This window comes from Loxodonta africana, chromosome 12 (assembly GCF_030014295.1).
Source record: "Loxodonta africana isolate mLoxAfr1 chromosome 12, mLoxAfr1.hap2, whole genome shotgun sequence".
Classification (NCBI taxonomy): domain Eukaryota; kingdom Metazoa; phylum Chordata; class Mammalia; order Proboscidea; family Elephantidae; genus Loxodonta; species Loxodonta africana.
This window is the reverse complement of record NC_087353.1, coordinates 97,782,949-97,802,737: the sequence shown is the minus strand read 5'-3', so window position 1 is coordinate 97,802,737 and position 19,789 is coordinate 97,782,949. Positions and strand designations below refer to the sequence as shown.

Genomic DNA, 19,789 nt, shown 5'->3' with positions numbered 1-19,789 from the left:
CAGGTTCAGCCCCATGGGAGCAGCTCAGCTGCTCTGTGGGCTGAGCGGGAAGGAAACAGGGAGCCTGTGAGGCCGGTGATAGAGCCTGAGGGGTCTCCTGGGAGCCCAGGGTACCTTGGACCGTCCCCAGGCAGGGCTGGCCCGCTAGCTCTGAAGTCTCACCTTCGTGGGGAGGAAAGGCTTCTTTGAGGTGGGCGCTAAGGCCCCCATCACAGGAAAGCAGAGAATAGGGTGGAGGGTCCCTAGGCTAGGGCACACGCCTGTCACCTGTAGGCATGTTCAGACCCAGAGTCCCAGGCCCGGCCCCAGGGTTTCTGATTCTGTAGGCCTAGAGTCCAGTTGGCATAGAAGTTGAAGTGTGGGACTACTAATCAAAAGTTTGGCAGTTCAGACCCTACTAGATACACCTCAGAAGACAGGCCTGGCAGTCTGCTTCCGAGGGGTCATAGCCTTGAAACCCTACGGAGTGGTTCTATTCTGCACACATGGGGTCACCATAGGTCGGCATCGACTTGAAGGCAACAAATGACAATATTGATTTCACAGCCCACAAATGGTTCAGAATTGCAATTTGATTCAGCAGGTCTAGGCAAGGGCCCGAGATTCTGCATTTTTAACAAGTTCCCAGGGGATGCTGCTGGTCTGATGGCCACAACTTGAAGAGACTGGACGAGCCCAGCTCCGTCCATTAGTCCTGGAGCACAGACAGGTAGTTCGTGTTGGAGCTGGGTCTCCTCACCTCTAAGGTGGGCGATGCAGGATTCATCTGCTGGGGAGGCCTTGACCCAGGACTCTGCAGGTGCCACGTTCCTAGTTTAGCTCAAGCCCTCACCAGACCCAGTCCGCACCTCTCTGCTTCCCCTACCCAGAGGGCTGGGAGGAAGGCCCCAGAGGCTCATCAAGCACCCACTGGGTCCCCAACCTGGGCAAGGGCTTGCTCACACTGCACCTGACATAGTCCCCTCAAACTGGACAGCGCGTTGGAATCAACTGAGACATCTGAAAAAAAATACCAATGCCACACCTTCATGACCTTGGATTTGGCAATGGCTTCTGAGATACAACATCAAAAGCACAGAGGAAAAAAATAGGTAAATTGGACTTAGTCAAAATTTCAAACTTTTGTGCATCCAAAGACACTATCAAAAGAGTGAAAAGGCAACCTGTAGAGTGGGAGAAAATACTTGCAGGTCATACATCTGGTAAGGATCTGTTATTGTTGTTATGTGCTGTCAAGTTGATTCTGACTCAGCAGTGACCCTGTAGGACAGTAGAACTGCTCCATAATGTTTCCAGGGAGCAGCTGGTGACCGTTTGGTTAGCAGCCGAGCTCTTAACCAGCGTGCAGTGTCTAGAATGTGTAAAGTACTCTTACAACTCAACAACAAAAAGGCAGGCAACCCAATTAAAGGGGCAAAGGACTTGAACAGACATTTCTCCAAAGAAGATACGCAAATGGCTAATACAGGAACAACTCAGAGATACTGGGGGTTTGTTTCCAGACCACCACAATAAAGCGACTATTGCAGTAAAGCCAGTCCCACGAAGTTTCTGGTTTCCTAGTGCGTATAAAAGTTGTTTACACTATATTGTAGTCTGTTAAGTGTGCCATAGCATCATGTTCTAAAAAAACAATGTACATACTTTAATTAAAAAATACTTCATCACTAGACAATGCTAACCATCGTCTGAGCCTACAGCGAGTCGTAAGCTTTTTGCTGGTGGAGGGCCTTGCCTTGATGTTGATGGCTGCTGACTGATCAGGGTGGTGGTTGCTGAAGGTTGGAGTGGCTGTGGCAATTTCTTAAAATAAGACAACAATGAAGTTTGCCACACCGATTGACTGTTTCTGTCACGAAAGATTTCTCGGTAGCACGCGATGCTGTTTGATAACATTGTACCAACAGTAGAACTTCTTTCAAAATTGGAGGTAATCTTCTCGAACCCTGCCACTGCTTTATCAACTAAGTTTATGTAATATTCTGAATCTTTTGTTGTCGTTTTAACAATGTTCGCAGCATCTTCACCAGGAGTAGGTTCCATCTCGAGAAACTACTTTCTTTGCTCATCCCTAAGAAGCAACTCCTTATTAAAGTTTTATCGTGAGATGGCAGCGATTCAGTCACATCTTCAGGCTCCACTTGTAGTTCTAGTTCTCTTGGTGTTTCCGCCGCATCTGTAGTTACTTCCTCCGCTGAAGCCTTGAACCCCTCAAAGGCATCCATGAGGGTTGGAACAACTTCTTCTAAACTCCTGTTAATGTTGATATTTTGACTTCCTCCCAGTCATACATGTTCTTAATGGCATCTAGAATGGTGAATCTTTTCCAGAAGGTTTTCAATTTACTTTTCCCAGATCCATCAGAGGAATCACTATCTATGGCAGCTATAGCCTTACAAAATGTATTTCTTAAATAATAAGACTTGAAATTCAAAATTACTCCTTGGTCCATGGGCTGCAGAATGGATGTGGTGTTAGCAGGTATGAAAACAACAGTCTCCTCGTACATCTGCATCAGAACTCTTGGGTGACCAGGTGCATTGTCAGTGAGCAGTGATATTTTGAAAGGAATCTTTTTTTCTGAGCAGTAGGTCTCAACAGTGGGCTTAAAATGTTCAGTAAACCATGTTGTGAACAGATGTGCAGCCAGCCGGGCTTTGCTGTTCCGTTTACAGAGCCCAGGCAGAGTAGACTTAGCATAGCTCTTAAGGGCCCTAGGGTTTTGGGAATGGTAAATGAGCGTTGGCTTCAACTTAAAGTCCCCAGCGGCACTAGCCCCTAGCCAGAGAGCCGGCCTGCCCCCTGAAGCTCTGGAGCCGGGCGTTGACGTCTCCTCTCCAGCTGTGAAGGCCCTGGACGGCCCCTCTGCCGATAGAAGGCTGCTCTGTCAGCACTGGAAGCCTGTGGTTCAGCGCAGCCGCCGTCATGAGCGACCTTAGCTGGAGCTTCTGATAACTTGCCGCAGCCTCCACGTCAGCGCCTGCTGCTTCGCCGTGCACGTTTATGTTATGGAGACGGTGTCTTGCCTTAAAGCTCATGAACCCACCTCTGCCAGCTTCAGACTTTTCTCCTGCAGCTTCCTCACCTCTCTCGGCCCTCACAGAATTGAAGAGAGTTAGGGCCTTGCTGTGGATTAGGTTTTGGTTTCAGGGAACGTTGTGGCTGGTTTATTCTTCTATCCAGACCACTGAAACTCTCTCCATATCAGCAATTAGGCTGTTTCACTTTCTTACCGTTCATGTGTTCCCTGGAACAGCATTTTAATTTCCTTCAAGGACTTCGCCTTCGCATTCACAACGTGGCTAACTGGCGAAACAGCCCCAGCTTTCAGCCCGCCTCGGCTTTCGACACGCCTTCCTCACTAAGCTTAATCATCTAGCTTTTGATTTAAAGTGAGAGATGTGGGACTCTTCCTTTCACTTGAACACTTAGAGGCTGTTGTAGGGTTATTAATTGGCCTAATTTCAATATTGTCGTGTCTCAGGGAATAGGGAGGTCTGAGGACAGAAAGCGAGACGGGGGAGCAGCCGGTCGATGGAGCAGTCAGAACACACACATTTACCGATTAAGTTTGCTGTCTTATAAAGGAGCGTGGTTCATGGCACCCCAAAACAATTACAATAGTAACATCAGAGATCACTGATCACAGATCATCATAACACATACAATAATAATAGAAAAGTTTGAAATATTGCAAGAATTACCAAAATGTGACACAGAGCCATGAAGTGAGCACATGCTGTTGGAAAAATGGTGCCAATAGACTTGCTCAGTGCAGGGTTGCTGGAGACCTTCCATTTGTAAAATACGGTAGTATCTGTAAAATATGATAAAGTGAACTGCAGTAAAACCCGGTATGTCTGTAAGCACATGAAAAGATACTCAACATCATTAGTCGTTAAAAAACCCATCGTTGTCGATTCCAACTCATAGCCACCCTATAAGGACAGAGTAGAACTGCCCCATAGGGTTTCCGAAGGCTGAAATCTTTAAGGAGCAGATCGCATGTATTTCTCCCATGGGTCTGCTGGTGAGTTGGAACCGCCAGCCTTTCAGTTAGCAGCCTAGTGCTTTAACCAGGGCTCCTTGGACACTCACTAGGGTGGCTATAATGAAGGAGACAATGGTGAAGCTGTGAATTGGAACCCTCATACGTTGCTAGTGGGAACGTAAAATGGTGCGGCCGCTGTGGAAAACATTTTGAAGGTTCCTCAAAAACTTAAACAGATTTACCCTATGATTCATCAGTTCCACTCCTCGATATATAACTAGAAGGCTTGAAAGCAGTGACTCCAGCGGATACATGTGCACCAGTGTTCACTGCAGCAGTATTGACAACAGCCTAAATGTGGAAACAACCCGCCTGTCCATCACCAGGCGAATGGATGAACAAAATGGGGTCTCTCCATAAAATGGAATGTGATTTAGCAATAAAAAGAAAAGCAGTCTTGCCTGCTACAACATGGATGGACACTCTGCTCAGTGAAGGAAGCCAGAGAGACAAAGCCCCCGTATTGTATGATTCCACTCACATGAAATGTCCCGAACAGGCGGAGCCACAGACGCAGGCGGCAGAGTAGTGGTTGTCAGGGCCTGGGGGAGGAGGGCCTGGTGAGTGAGTGCTTCCTGGGCACGAGATTCCCACGTGGATCAATTAAAAAGTTCTGGAACTAGGTGGTGGTGATGGTTCCATAATAGTGTGGATGTACTCAGCCCCGCCAAATTGTATATTTTTGAATGATTAAAATGGTAGATTTTTTGCTATGTGTATTTTACCACAAATGAGCTCTTGGTGGTGCAACAGTTAAGCACTTGGCTGATAATCAAAAGGTTGGTGGTTCAAACCCAGCCAGCCGCTCCGAGGGAGAAAGACCTGGTGATCTGCGTCTGTAAAGATTACAGGCCAGAAAGTACTATGGGGCAGTTCTACTTTGTCACGTGGGGTCGCTATGAGTGGAAATCCATTTGACAGCATCCAGCATCTTAGCACAATAAAAATGATACCGACGTCAGCTCCCCACCCCCAGATTTGCTGATTGGACCGCTCTGAGGACAGCCCAGGCATTTTGGCTCCCTGGGAAGTCAGTCCTAACGTGTTGGGTTTCACAGAGGAAGAAGGAGCTGGGAGAGGTGGTGGCCCGCACAAGGTCACTAAGCTGGTCAGGGTGGAGTGGGGCAGAGGGCGGGCTCCTTCGGGGAGTGACAGGCCTGCCCATTTTGTCCCCAGCGCCGGCTGCTTCTTTGGCGATGAGGTGAGGGGCAGTGGTGAGTCTTCTGCCCCCAGCGACACCGACGCCTCCTCAGAAGTGGATCGACCAGGACCCAACCATCCTCACCCTGCAGACTCTTTGGACAGCTCTAGGAGCTACAAGGGCAACCCGGCCTTAGGTCCAAGGCCTGGCAGGCCCACAGCTGGGGCAGAGGAGAAGGCTGACAAGGCCGAGGGCCCAGGAGGCGAGCCTCGGTCCGGCCCAGTCTGTGCCCCAGCAGAGCTGCCCTGGACCAACATCGACCTGAAGGAGCCCAGGAGGGTGCCTGGCCACTCAACACCTGGCCTCCCTGAGACCCCTGGCCTCCCCTCCCTGGGGCTCCTGCCGCTGGGCCTGGAGGAGCCCTACGGCGCTGACGATCACCCACTGTGGGCCTGGGTGTCTGGAGGAGGCTGCGCTGTAGAGGCCCACACGGCACTCAAGTGGTTCTCTGCCCAGTCAGGTAAGTAGCCCTGCCCAGGGTGGCCGGGGATCCAGGGTACGGAGCAGGAGGAGATGCCCACAGAGGGAGGGCTAGGGATGGGATGTGTCCCGGGGGCTCTGAGCAGGCCCCACCCTGTGTCTGCACCCCCTCCTGCACCCAGCTGCCCGACCCCCATGTTTCCGAGTCCACATCCCCAAGTCAGGCCAGCCTGCCTGCCTGCACCTCTCAGAGCTCAGCCAGGTGCCCCTGCCCTGGCACCCTCTCCCCAGTCCAGCAGTGGTGGTCACATTCGAGGCTGAACTGTGAGGGGACAGCAGCTTGCCCATCAGGGTGGATGTGGGGGGCTTATGAGGCTATTTTTGGAGATCCCAGCTTTCTAGCAAGAAAGAGGTGATTTAAAAATGTACAGAAGTCACAATTGCGGAGGCCTCCGCCTGTCTGTGGGGGGAAAAAGCCTGGGCGTGATCCAAGGATTGGCCCGGAGTGGGGGGGCGGCTGGAGTGGCCATGCTGAGGCCCAGTGGGCCCCGCAGGCCTGTCCCCAGCCATGCAGACGCTGGCCCCACCCGTGACACCGGCCCAGACTGCTGCCTGGAGGAAGCAGATTTTCCAGCAGCTCACAGAGCGGACCAAGCGGGAGCTAGAGAACTTCCGGCACTATGAGCAGGCAGTGGAGCAGGTGCGTGGTGCCCACCCTGCCACCCTGTCACGCACGTGTCCCCGCGGGCATCCGTGGAGTACCTGCTGTATGTCCGCCCTGCCTCTGCCCGCCCATCTTGGGGATGGACTGTCCCGTCCAGCCTGTGGTGGATTCAGGCATGAAGACACTGTGATGGTTGGCTCTCCCTAAAGAGCGTGAGCTCAGGCCCCACGGAGCTGCAGGCCCTAGTGGCCCTGGGGGCCAGACTGGAGCCTCCTGCCAGGGATGGGTGGGGGGTGCTGGTGGTCCTTCTGCCACCAAAGGACAGCCTGAGTGCCTGCATGAACGAGGACGGAACCAAGGGCGGCCACAGGTCCCCGCCCAGGCTGTCCATGCCAGGTCCACACTCAGAGGGCCCACAGCTGAGCTGGGGAGACAGAGGGGCTATGTAGCGGACGTGACTAATCCTGCAGAGGCGTGGGCTGCAGCACCCTGCCACTCAAGGCTAAACATGGTCCTCAGGCTGGGTGGGGGCCACTGACCCACTCTGCGATGTTGCCCACAGCATAGGACCTCCCTGAGCCTGTTTCCCCATCTGGAACATGGGGCCAGAGCTGTGCTAGCATTGTCAGGTGCTCCGTCGTCAGCACTGGCTTGGGACCTGGCACCCATGAGGTGCTCCCTGGCGTTCCTGTGTTGTTACGGGAAGTGGGGAGCTGAGGGGCCAAGGCCAGGCGGGATCCCTGACAGAGGCTGATGAGCCTCCCCCACAGAGCATCCTATGGAAGGGGGCAGGGTGGTTCTGGGGCTGGGTCTGCAGGGCCAGGACCTCGGAGCTTGCCTGTGACTCTTCACTCTGTACCCCAGTCGGTGTGGGTGAAGACAGGGGCGTTGCAGTGGTGGTGCGACTGGAAGCCCCACAAGTGGGTGGACGTGCGTGTGGCCCTGGAGCAGTTCACAGGGCATGACGGGGCAAGGGACAGCATCCTGTTCATCTACTATGTGGTCAACGAGGAGAAGAAGGTACGTGGCATGTCGGGGAGGGGGCACTCAGAGCTGGAGGGGAGGGTGCATGGGGAAGGGTCAGAGCAGCGGGACAGGGACACTGAACCCCAAGGTGCTTGTTGCAGGCTCCGCACCTTGTGGTTTACAAAGCATACTCCAGTGGCTATGGTGGCTGCAGCCCCCGCTCCGTGGTGCCCACTGTCCTACCCCCGTGGTCACCACTGTCCCTCCTCCGTGGTGACCACTGTCCCCCTCCATAATGGCCACAGTCCTCCCTCTGGTGACTGCAGCCCCTCCCTCCCTGGTGGCCACAGTCCTCCCTCTGGTGACTGCTGTCCCCTCATCTGTGGTGACCACTGTCCTCTGGCCGTGGTTGTGGCCTGCCCTGTGCTGGCCCTTCCAGAGGCCTCTCCCCACTGCCAGCAACAGCCACCAGGCTCAGGTTTTCAGATGAGAAACTAGGCTGCACAAGAGGAAGTCAGTCCCCTCCCAGACACCTAGTGGGAAGCTGGCTGGGCTTGGTTCCATGTCAGTCTAATTCCAGAGTGCCCTGCTCAACTCAAAAAACATACCTTTAATATGTAGATGGATTGACTCAACAGCAGCCAGCAACAACCTGTCCATAAACCCATTGCCATCAAGTCGATTCTGACTCAGAGAGACCCTACAGGAGAGAGTAGAACTGCCCGTAGGGTCTCTAAGGCTGTAATCTTTACAGAAGCAGACTGCCACAACTTTCTCCAGTGGAGTGCTGGTGGGTTTGAATCGCTGACCTTTCGGTTAGCAGCCAAGTGCTTAACCACTTCTCCACCAGGGCTCCTCCCAACAATGACGACATGTAAATTGGCATTTATTCATCAAGACCGTCTCTATGCCGGAACTTGGCCCCATTGCCCACCACCAAAACTCACAGGAGGCCCCCTAGGACGAGCTCTGTAGCACCAGGGGTGACTCCCCAGCGTGGCCCAGTCCCTGTCTGTACCCCTTGGTGGCGTCCCCATACCCCCGGCTGTGGCCCAGCGGTGGGGAGCTTGGGTGTCCTGCCCAGCGGTGTCCTCTCCGTCCTTGGTGACGCCTGCTCTTTGGACAGTACATCCACCTGTTCCTCAATGAGGTGACAGTGCTGGTACCAGTCCTGAATGAGGCCAAGCACTCCTTCGCCCTGTACACGCCCGAGAGGACCCGGCAGAGGTGGCCTGCACGCCTGGCTGCCGCCACCGAGCAGGAGATGAACGACTGGGTAAGTGGGCAGGGGGCCTGCCCGGCCTGCCCTCGCCCACCCCTGCCCAGCTCTAACCGCATCTCCCCCTGCCAGCTGGCCCTGCTCAGCCTATCCTGCTGCGAGAGCCGGAGGGTGCACGGCCGTCCCTCCCCCCAGGCTATCTGGTCCGTCACCTGCAAAGGGGACATCTTTGTGAGCGATCCCAGCCTCGACCTGGAGGCCCCTGAGCACCCACTGCCCTGCGACCAGATGTGAGTGCCACACTCCGAATGGGTCTTTCTCCCTCTTCCCCAGCACCCAGAGTTGTGGTCCAGGAAGGAGGGGTCTGGGGCACATCCCCTCTCCCCAGTTTAGGGCCTGTCCCCCCAGCACCCAGAGCTGTGTCCATAAGGGAGGGGCCCCAGCAAGCCCAGTCGCCCCCACAGGCCTCACTTCACCCTGAGCAGTCAGAGGCTTAGCCAGCTGGCTCCCAGCCCCAAGTCCTCCTGGGCCTGTTCTGGGCCCCAAAGGGGAACCTAGAGAATGGGCTCAGGTCAGCTGAGCACCTGAGGAGGAACATGGAGGGTGAGATGTTGAGGCTAAATCTCTACCCTGGGGAGAGCAGCTCTCAACCACGGTCAGCTGTCCCAGCCAGGGGCCATAGGTGCCTTGCACCAAGCTGCATCAGCTGTTACTAAGTACCTGCTGCGTGCAGCCTTGCACGGGGAACCAGGAGGGCAGAGGAGAGAACAGCATTCTGGCCACCCATATTAGCACGTCACCTGTACCCCCACTTTACAGCCAGCCTTACCCTTGGCTGAGGAGGCCAAGCCTGGTGAGGGTCGGTGACTCGTCCAGGCCCCCTGGTGAGGGCAGTGGGTTTTCTGGCCTGGTGACCGCCTCACTGTGTCCAGGGAGACCGAGGAGCCTGGAGCGGCGGGAGGCCAGCGGAAGCCGTGTGCAGCCCATTTGTTCACTCACTGTCCCTGCGCTCTGGGTGGGTGGCAGGTCTGTGGGGACAAGTGAAGCCAGGCGAGGTGATGGAAAGAAAGATGGGGGGTGTCTTCTGGGTAGGAGGCTACATTGATGTCCTAGGACTTGCTGTAACCAAGCACCACAAACTGGATGGCCCATAAGAACAGAAATTTTTGTTTTGTTTTTTAATAATTTGTTGTATCTTTGTTGTTGTTGAGACTGTATACAGCAAAACATACACGAGCTCGGCAGTTTCTGTGTATATGGTTCAGTGACATTGATTATATCCGTCAAGCCGTCCAGCCATTCTCACCCTCCTTTTTGGTTCCTCTACCATTAACACAAACTCGTTGCCCCCTAAGCTTCCCAGCTGACCATTCGAGTTGCTGTTGCCAGTTTGACCCCACGTGTATAGTAGGCGAATGGAAATTTGTCACACAGTTCTGGGGGCTGGGGATCCGAGTTTGGGGTCTTGGCAGGGCCATGCTCTCTCCAGAAGGGAAGTTCCTTCCTTGTTGCCCTCAGCTTCCGGTAGCCCCAGATGTTCTTTGGCCTGCAGCAGCCCCATTAAGTCTGTTGTCACGTGGCTGTCTTCCCTCTGTGTCTGTCTCCTCCTGTTATATAAGACTCAGACCAAACCCATTGCCATCAAGTCGATTCCAATTCATAGCGACCCTGTAGGACAGAGTAGAACTGCCCCATGGGGTTTCCAAGGCTGTAATCTTTACAGAAGCAGACCATCGTTCTCCTGTGGAGCAGCTGTTTGGCTCAAACTGCTGACCTTTTGGTTAGCAGCCGAGTGCTTAACTATTGCACCACCAAGCCTCCTCATTTTATAAGAACACCCCTCATATTGGATTAGTGCTACCCTACCCCAATGTGACCTCATATTGACTCAAATGGTATTATCTTCAAAGAACCTATTGCCAAATGAGGTAATGTTCACGGGGACCGGGATTAGGACCTGAGCATATCTTTTTGGGGGACACACTCAGACCCTAACAGATGCTCAGAAACCTTCAGGTGGGCTTCACAGGGTTTTCCAGGAGCAGCACAGGGCCAGGGCGTGGGCAGTGGGCAGTGGGCAGTGGGCTGAGCACGGCGGTGAGACCCAGGCCCAGAGCTCACAGGGACCCAGCGCGTAGACAGCTATGGAGCGTGGCAGGGCCTCAGGGGCGTCATTGGGCAGTGCAGCGTTTGGCTTCTGTTTGGGGGGCCCGTCAGGCGCAGGGAAGGGCAGTGTGGGTGAGGGCGCGGCCAGGGTGGGAGCAGGGAGACCTGCCATAGGCGCTTGTGGGATCTAGGTGAGAGAGGCGGTAGCCTGGCCAGGTGTGGGAGCGGAGGGGAGAGAAAGGTTGATTTGGAGAGGGTTTTAAAGGGAGGGGTCCTGGGAGCCGTAATGGGTGTGGGGAGGAGGGCAGGAGAGAGTGGTGCCGTGGAAGATTCTGCAGTGTGTGGCTCCATTGACCAAGCGGGAACATGGGGTGGGGGAGCAGGCTCGTGGGGGGCCTGGGCCAGGTAGGGTGCAGCCAGGAGGAGTCCAGGGAGATGCAAGCTGGAGTCCTCGTTGTGGAGGTGGCATTTATAGCTGTCTGATGGGACAGTAAGCAGAACCCCTGTCCTTCCGGCCCCTTGGGGTGAGACTACCCGGGAGGTGCTGGGCTCCATTCAGCATCTGTTGGCCGAGCTCTTTGGGGCCCTTGTGTGTGCGGTGCTGGTGGAACAAGTCAGACCACCTCTGGTTCCCCCTCTGGTGATGGGGGCAGGGCCTTGGCCCAAGGAGGGGACCCTAAGAAGGCTGCGTGTCCCTGCCGCCTGTTTGGTGAAGTAACTATTAGTCTGTAGCCGTGCTGTCTGACAGGGGTGGGAGGCGCCTGCTTCCCAGTGACCCTCAAGCCTCCCACCCCGCCAGGCCCCAGCAGGCATAAGCATGGGCTGCTTACCTCGGCCCCCCGTCTGTGCGGCTTCTGGGGTCCCCTGTTTGGGGGCTGCACCACACCCTGCCTCAGTGCAGAGACTGCTTCTCCCATGCCCTGATTCCTACAAAACAGGAAGTCGTTGATTAATACAAAATACACGACGGGAAGCCACGCGGATTAGCCTGGCCTTCATGAATTCTCTGCCCAAGTTTGGAGGCCACAGACTCACACAACAGGGTGTCCATGGGAGGCGGCAGAACAACACCGGCCGGGCTGAGGGGGCGGCGAAGGCTGGAAGCAGGACTGAAGCCGGGCCCTCCTCCCCTGCCTCCCCACACCCACCACCCCCTCCTCCAGGTTCTGGCGGCAGATGGGTGGTCACTTGCGAGTGGTGGAGGCCAGCAGCCGTGGCGTGGTATGGGGCCTTGGCTATGACCACACAGCCTGGGTGTATACCGGCGGCTATGGCGGAGGCTGCTTCCAAGGTGAGGGCTGCGTTGCTGGTGGAGCTGGCATTCCAGGCCCTGCCCAGCACTTCTGGGATTTCCTCCTCTAACCCCTGTCCTGCTCCCGTGCCCAATGCTGCCACCACTGCCGCAGTGTGGCAGCGAGCTGGCAGGTGACCTTTACCATGGTCAGCAGAGGACGAGGGAGGAGGCAGGCTGTCCTTTGACCGACCCATGAGGGTGAGCCTGGAGACCACCAAGCCTTCCCAGGCACCCTGCTGGCTGAGGGCAGGGCTGTGAGGGTTCTAGAAAGGCCAGCTGCCAGGGCCCTCAATGTCTCCAATCCTCATTTCAGATGGGACCTCTGGGTACATTGGGGTAGCCCCAGGACCCTGATCTTCTGATTCCCAGGCCCGAGTTCTGGTCTCTCGCTAGGTGGGTCATACTCTAGGGGGTGAGAGCTTGCTGAACTCTTGGAGACCCCCTGAGTTCAGCAAGGGTCTCCTAGTAGGAAATAGAGGCAGAAACAAGCCCTGAAATGAGACAATTCAGCGCCCGAACCCACATGCCCCACAGTAGGGGGCAGCGAATCCGATAGAGCAGTGGTCCACTCAGACCACAGGCACACACATCTGCACAGATGTAACAGCTTCCCAGTTTGTGAGGTAGGAGTTACTTTGGTGCCCACTTTACAAATGAGGAATTTGGGGCTCATGGAGGTTATGTGAGTGGTCCAGGGAGTGAAGGAGGAAAGAGGGGCAGCCGAGGACAGAGCCTGAGGCAGGAGAGCTGGAGGGGACACGGGCAGGAAGAGCTTAATGTGCAGCCGGGTCTTCCCACTGGATCCAAGCCCAGCCCCCTGCAAGATAAGCTCAGCCAGGCATTACGCCCTCTCTGCTGATCTGGGCCCTGCCCCCCTATTCTCTGCTGTCGCAAACCCTGAGGCCCGAGTGGGGCAGGCACTGCAGCCCCCTTTCCCCCCAGGTCTGGCCAGCAGCACCAGCAACATCTACACGCAGTCGGATGTGAAGTGTGTCTACGTCTATGAGAACCAGCGCTGGAACCCGGTCACTGGCTACACCAGCAGGTGAGCAGCCTGGCCCTGGGGGGCTGCCTCCTGCCCAGGCCACAGCCGATGAAAACAGGCCAGGAGGCTGGTGCTGCCCCCTGGCGTCGACAAACTGAACCTTACTGCTGGCCAGGTGTTTTTCTGGTGATTCTTTCAATGTTAAGCGTATTTTAAAAACTCTGTTGGGAGGTACCACATATATAAGAAGTTCTGGTGGCACAATGGTTAAGCGCTCGGCTGCTAACTGAAAGGTCAGCGGTTCGAACCCACCGGCTGCTCTGCGGGAGAAAAATGTGACAGCCTGCTTCCGTAAATGTGACAGCCTTGGAAACCCTGTGGGGCAGTTCAACCCTGTCCTACAGAGTTGCTATGAGTCGGAATGGCAGTGGGTTTAGTTTATCACATACATAAAATATAAATATCACATAGCTCATTGAGTTATCCCAAACCAAACACCAGAGTAACCACCACCCAGGTCAAGAAATAGAGCGTCACCTGACACCTCACCCCATTCACGACCCTTCTCTCATTTTCCCTTGCCTTCTCATGAACCGCTACTGTAGTTTTGCTTATTCTGTTTTTTTTTTTGGAGGGGGCAGCTTGGGGGATGATGGTCATGGTTACTTGTCTTGTAGTAGTTTGCTTGTTTTTGAACATCACATGAATGGAATTCTGTGTTTCTGTGCCTGGAGCCTTTCACTTAACGTAATGTGTGTGAAGTTTACCCTTGGGGTTGCATGTAACTGCAGTGTGTTTAATTTTCTATTTTACTGTATAATGTACTAAAACGCCATGATGTATTTATGCCTCCAACCGTTGGTGGACATGTGGGCTGGTCAAGGTGCTGTGGAGAGCTGCTCACAGGCACACACGCTTCTGTGGTTACGTGCCTAGGAGCGGAATTGCTGGGTTTTAGGGAATGAGAGTGCTCCACCTCACTACACAAAGCCAGATTTCCAGAGCCGGCAGGCCAGTTCACGTCTTTCCAGCAGCGTGTGAGAGCCGCGCTGTTTCTATTTGTCTTTTCTGTTTCAGCCACTCCAGTGTGTAGTGGTGTCTCAGTCTCCTAGTGTCGCTGTAACACAAATACAAGTGCACGGCTTTAAAGAGTGAACATTTACTCAGGAGGCTAGGCATTGGAATTCAGGGCACCTGAGCGTGTTCACCCTGGGGAACCTGTTCTGGCATCCGGGGTACAGGCTTCTTCCTGAGGGCCCCTCCAGAAGGGTTCTCTGCCTGTCACCACAGTGCCTGGCTAGGGCTGCCTACTTCCGGGTTCTCCTCTGTCGCCCCCTGTTCACAGAGGTCTGCCCACTGACCGGTACATGTGGAGCGATGCCTCAGGGCTGCAGGAGCGCACGAAGGCCAGCACGAAGCCGCCCTCGCCTCAGTGGACCTGGGTGAGCGCCAGTTCTTGCAGTGACACTGACAGGCCTCTCTCTCGGGTCTCTGACTGGTACCTGGGTTTCAGGGTGCAGTTGGGGTCTCCCGGATCTGCCTGGTTCCTGGGTTTAGGGTGCAGGTGGGGTCCCCCAGGTCTGACTGGTACCTGAGTTTCAGGGTGCAGCTGGGGTCCCCCAGGTCTGATTGGTACCTAGGTTTCAGGGTGCCGGGGTCCCCTGCCCTGACTTGGTCTCTTCCCAGGTCTCTGACTGGTACGTGGACTTCAGCGCTGCTGGGGGCACCGACCAGGAGGGATGGCAGTATGCCAGTGACTTTCCTGCGTAAGCAACTTTCCCTCTCTTTGCACGGCGTCTCCCAGGACAGTGGCCCCAAGTGTCAGGACCCTGGGCGCTTGACCTTGGCAGCCCATTCCTCCTTGGCACCCCACTCCTCTCTGGTGGCCTCTGCCCAGCCAGCCCTGGGGGCCCCCGCCATGGTGGAGGCAGCCAAGCCCTGAGTACTGCCTCAGCCCCCAACAGGACTAGGAGCAGCTGAAGGGGGGTCCTGCGTGACCCCCAGCTGCACACCTGTCCTGAGGGGATAGTCCAGGTCAGGACCTGGCCACCTCCCTGCCAGGTGCACCCAGGTCCTAGGAGGCCAGATGGGCGGACCCTGTGACCAGGGCTGAGGGGGCCCTAGAGGGAGAGGTGGCCTCGAGGCACTGTGGGCCAGGCCCTGAGTGTCAGCATGAGTGAGGCCAGCTCTGTCCTTAGATGACCCGGGGGAGGGTATTGGGTGGGGAACAGGTGAGCAAGGCCAACTCTGCCTGGGAGGCAGGACACCATGTGGCGAGCAGCAACAGGGGTGGTTGAGGGGCCGGCCAGGCCCTGGGGCTAGCAAAAGGTGTTGGGGTGCTGTGAGAGGAGCCCAGAGGGCAGGAGCTGGGGCTGCTTCTGAAGAGACCTCAGCCCCAGGACCTGGTGTAAGATGGCAGGGCCCGAGCACAGGGCTCTCCTGGGGGTGCCCCCTCCTCACTCAGCCCCGGGGCCCTCACCTGCAGAGAGGGCTCATATTCCCCAAAAGTAGTCTGATAGGGTCTGGGGTGGCATGGGCTCAGAGCCCCTTAGCAGACCCTCCTGCCTGGTCAGGTGCCCTGCCCCCACCCCAGGAGGCCCCCACCGCAGGAGGCCCCCACCCCAGGAAGGCCCCCACCCCAGGATGCCCGGCGTCCCGCATACAAAGGCAGTGGGGCCTTGGTGCCATGGCCTGGGGCGGGGTGGGGGGTGTTCACATTTGGCCCGAGGAGCAGTGGGAGGGTCCCCGGGGAGACAGCACCGTCTTTGAACCCACCGCGTGGCTCACACCCGGGGCAGGGACTGCTCTGTGCCCCGTTCACCAAGAGGGTGGAAAAGGAAACTTCTGGGGAGTGGTCTCAATATCACTTGTTCCTCTTGCAGCTCATACCACGGGTACAAGACCATGAAGGACTTCGTCAGGAGACGGTGCTGGGCCAGGTGACGGCTGGGCCTCCCCTGCCTGGAAGGAATTCTGGCTCCTTGGGCCAAATCTCTGGCCTCTGACCTCGGTCCGATGGAAAAAAAAACAGGAGGGGGTGGTAGGCGGGGCATGGAATCAAAGTAAATGTCAGGCCAGGAAGTGCCTGCGGGCTCCCAGCCTCTAGGCTCTCCAGTTTCTGAGGACAAATAGAGAAATGTCTCCACAGGTCTCCTGGGGTGGGGCTTGGCTGGCAGGGCTGGGAAGGAGCCAGCCCCTCCCAGGCCTCCTTGTCCCCTCCCATCAGCAGGGAAGTCATGCCTACCCCCATACCCACCCCCACCCCTCTCCTCAGGTGCCTCTCCCAGGTGTTGCACCTGGCCCCTCCCCTCCCTGAGACCGAGCTGGTCCTGGGAGCCTAGCACCTGGCAGCTCCTTTTCCAGCCCCCCACCCCCAGGGAGAGGTGGCATAGTGGCTAAGGGCTCAGGCTGCTAACTAAAAGGTCAGCAGTTTGAAGCCATCAGCCACTCCTTGGAAACGCTATGTGGCGGTTCTATTCTGTCCTGTAGCGTTACTATGAGTCAGAATTGACTCAACGGCAATGGGTTTGGTTTTTGGGTTTGGGGGAGAGATCTGCACCCTGTGATTCTTGCTTTCTGAGCCCCTGTGCAGTGAGTGAGCTGGCCTGGGCACCCAGTCAAATTGGGTCCCTGGTCTGTGCTCTCTTCCCACGTGCAGAAAATGCAAGCTGGTGACCAGCGGGCCCTGGCTGGAAGTGGCCCCCATCGCCCTGGGGGATGTGTCCATCATCCCCGAGAGCCCGGGCGCCAAGGGCAGCATCGCCCTGTGGGCCGTCAGTGACAAGGGGGACGTGCTGTGTCGCCTGGGTGTGTCCGAGCTCAACCCTGCGGTGAGTGCCACCTCAGGCGGGCGGGGTGCTAGTGGACCCTTTCAGAAGTCAGGCCTCTAGTTCTGATTCAGGGGGACCCAGGCTGCCCAGAAAGGGACCCTGGACGGTGGTCACCACAGGGCCCCGACTGGCTTACTGGGCTCGGAGTCTGAGACAGGCACGAGGAGCCTCCCAGGTCTCCGGGCCCCAGGTGAGGGTGACAGAATCAGACCCACACACCAGCTCAGAGGGCCACGTGTGTCGTCACTGAGACCCTTTGTGTCACAGCAGCACATACCCAGTGCCTGTTACCTCCACACTTGAGAGAAACAACCAGGTCACTTGATCAAGTTTGGGTCACGGTCAGGGCTGACTAGGCTGCCCTTACGTATGGCCCTAGAGCCACCTTCATCCCTGTCCAGTTCCCCCAACGCCACACCTCCCCTGTCACTCACCAGCCAGAGATTTGAAGCACTGCCAGGGGTCCTGTCACCTGGGTCTGGGAGGGCTGGGGGCAGGCCCAGTGACCTAGGATCTAGGCACTGGCAAAATCTCAGTGCCCTCTCCCCCCAGGGCTCCTCCTGGCTGCACGTGGGCACTGACCAGCCCTTCGCCTGCGTCTCCGTGGGTGCCTGCCACCAGGTGTGGGCCGTGGCCCTCGATGGCTCTGCCTTCTACCGCGGCTCCGTGTCCCCTTCCCAGCCGGCCGGTGAGTGTCACCCCAGTGACCCCAACCTGGCACTGCCTGCTCAGGACGGGCAGGGGCCTGGCCAGGGCAAGTTCACAGGCCTCCATCAGAGGGGGGACTGTGGGTGATGGATCTCTTGGTTTCAGCTCAACTCCACAAGTGTTTGCCGAATGCTGCCCCTGGGCCAGGACCCCTCACAGAGGCTGCACCCACCCCCCTCCGCTGGGGTGGCTACAGGGCGGTCCCCTCGGTGACGGCCCTGCAGCTCCTCCTGCCCTGGGCGTTGCTCTCTGCCTCTCCTGCCCCCGATGCTCTTTCCCAGATGTTCCTGTGTTATCCAGAGGGTACACGTGCCCCCCCCACCCCCGTGCCTCCATCCCTCCGCCCGGTGGCACACCCAGTGGATGCATCTGGCCACTTGCTCGCTGTGTTTCTCCCCCTGGGAGGTCAGCCTGGGGTCTGGGTGGCAGGGTGCTGGTCTCGCTCTTTGCTGCATATTCACCTCCAAGCCTGGCACAGGGCGGCCGGCAGAGGGATGGACGGACAAGTGCAGGGGCAGATGGGTGGCCAGTTGATGGGTAAATGCCCCCATGCCAGCCTGGTGGGTGTGCACAGTGGCCTAGGGCTGACTCCCGCTTGTGCTGTGCTAGGCACCTGGGTGTCAGTGTCTGTGGGAAATTGCTGCGGCCCCCAAGGACCCTGGAGAGGCTGGGGCATTGGTGGATGGGGGGCCTGGGCAGTTCTGGCGGGCCCTGGCTGTGTGCACAGTGGGGGAGGGCAGAGGCCAGTGCCCCCGCCCGACAGTGCATGTCCGAGCTCCTGTGAGCTGCTGACAGTGGGTGGGCTCACAGGCTGTGGGGCCCCCAGCTGCAGCCTCACCCAGGCCTCCTGTTGCAGGTGACTGCTGGTACCACATCCCGTCCCCCTCTAAACAGAGGCTGAAGCAGGTGTCTGTCGGGCAGACGTCCGTGTATGCCTTGGACGAGAATGGTGAGCCATATTCTGTGAGGTCTCAGGAAGACCTGGAGTCCCTAAGCACCTGGGGTCAGGGGGCTGGAGCAGCCCTCCTGGCACAAGACAGGGGCCGGGGAGGCCTCTCTGCGGGTCTCTTCTCGGGGGGCCTGGAAGAACTTTGCTGTGCCACATCTTTGCTGGGGGACATGGAAGGCCAGGGTGAAGGCCAGCCACAGGCCCAGGTGTCAGCATGACCTCCCGGATAACCTCCAAACCCAGTCAGGGTCCGCTAGAGCCGTGGCTGATCCATGGAGACAGGGCTGGGCCACACCCAGGTCCTGAGATCAGCCTCTGCACTGGTCTCGTCCCCAGGTCACACGGAGCGGTGGGGTGGGGAGGGGCATCAGCCTTTTCCAGGTGGGGCCTAGGCAGAGGTGGCAGGAGGCCTCTGCCAGCCGGGTGCAGCGACGCTGTCCTTCGGGGCCTGGTCTTCCAGAAGGCCAGGGGCCGGGAAACAGGTGCAACACATCTAACTCACTGGGTCTCCCTGGCAGGGCCCTCTCGCCAGTTCCCTTTAGTGCTTCGTAGCTGCTTTTACAGCTGAAGAAAAGTTCGGAAAAGGCAGAATCTGGACTTAAATCCGAGGGTTTTATTCCAGACCTGGTTTCTTTATTTGTTACACTTTCTCCGTCCTCGGTGTCCACATCTGTGGGCAGAGGGTAGGAGGCAGCCATGCCCAGCACAAAGGAGGTGCCAAGCCGGGGGAGAGAGCTCTGGACGCAGCAGGGCTGTGCGGCCCCTGCAGTCGGGACCCTCACCGTTGTCTGCAGCTCCGGCTCCTGCGGTCCGCCCTCGCTGTGGCCTCATCAGTAGGGTGGGTCCAGAGGCCCTCTCCTAACCCCTGCCTCTCTCCCCAGGGAACCTGTGGTACCGCCAAGGGATCACCCCCAGCTACCCGCAGGGCTCCAGCTGGGAGCACGTATCCAACAATGTGCGCAAAGTGTCCGTGGGGCCCCTGGACCAGGTCTGTGCGCTGGGCGGGCACACACCACTCCCAGGCCCCCCTCCCACTCCTCAGCTGGGTCCCTGGGCGGGGGGTCACGCTGGATGCCCCTGGGCGCCCAAGCTACCTCTGGTCTCCTTCACCCCTCCATCCCCAGCAGTCCCACTACCACCAGGGCTCAGCGTGCCTGTGTTCCAGGTCTGGGTCATCGCCAACAAAGTCCAGGGGAGCCACAGCCTGAGCCGGGGGACGGTGTGTCACCGCACAGGGGTGCAGCCCCATGAGCCCACTGGGCAGGGCTGGGACTACGGCATAGGGGTAAGGCCAAACACCAGCGCAGACTTGGCCCGGGCACTTCACGGGGGTGCAAGCTGTGGGCCTGGCGTGGGTATGGCAGGAGGCACCCAGCGCAGGGCATCTTGGGGTCGT

General features: G+C 57.3%; 1 protein-coding gene across 3 annotated transcripts in view; it reads left to right on the top strand.

The window, feature by feature from the left end:
* The window catches only part of TECPR1 (tectonin beta-propeller repeat containing 1), a 42,771-nt gene that overhangs the window by 21,388 nt on the left and 1,594 nt on the right, over positions 1-19,789 (top strand). The window contains exons 10-25 of one of the 3 annotated variants that reach the window (XM_064296030.1): positions 5,228-5,712; positions 6,227-6,372; positions 7,201-7,356; positions 8,429-8,578; positions 8,654-8,811; positions 11,791-11,918; positions 12,864-12,966; positions 14,252-14,348; positions 14,593-14,672; positions 15,789-15,845; positions 16,565-16,736; positions 17,289-17,424; positions 17,550-17,747; positions 18,301-18,393; positions 19,275-19,381; positions 19,559-19,678. In XM_064296030.1, coding sequence (XP_064152100.1) covers positions 5,228-5,712; positions 6,227-6,372; positions 7,201-7,356; positions 8,429-8,578; positions 8,654-8,811; positions 11,791-11,918; positions 12,864-12,966; positions 14,252-14,348; positions 14,593-14,672; positions 15,789-15,845; positions 16,565-16,736; positions 17,289-17,424; positions 17,550-17,747; positions 18,301-18,393; positions 19,275-19,381; positions 19,559-19,678 — 2,386 coding nt within the window. Of the gene's footprint in view, positions 1-5,227; positions 5,713-6,226; positions 6,373-7,200; positions 7,357-8,428; positions 8,579-8,653; positions 8,812-11,790; positions 11,919-12,863; positions 12,967-14,251; positions 14,349-14,592; positions 14,673-15,788; positions 15,846-16,564; positions 16,737-17,288; positions 17,425-17,549; positions 17,850-18,300; positions 18,394-19,274; positions 19,382-19,558; positions 19,679-19,789 lie in introns of all 3 variants that reach the window. The other 2 variants (XM_064296029.1, XM_023555961.2) reach the window with 2 other exon arrangements.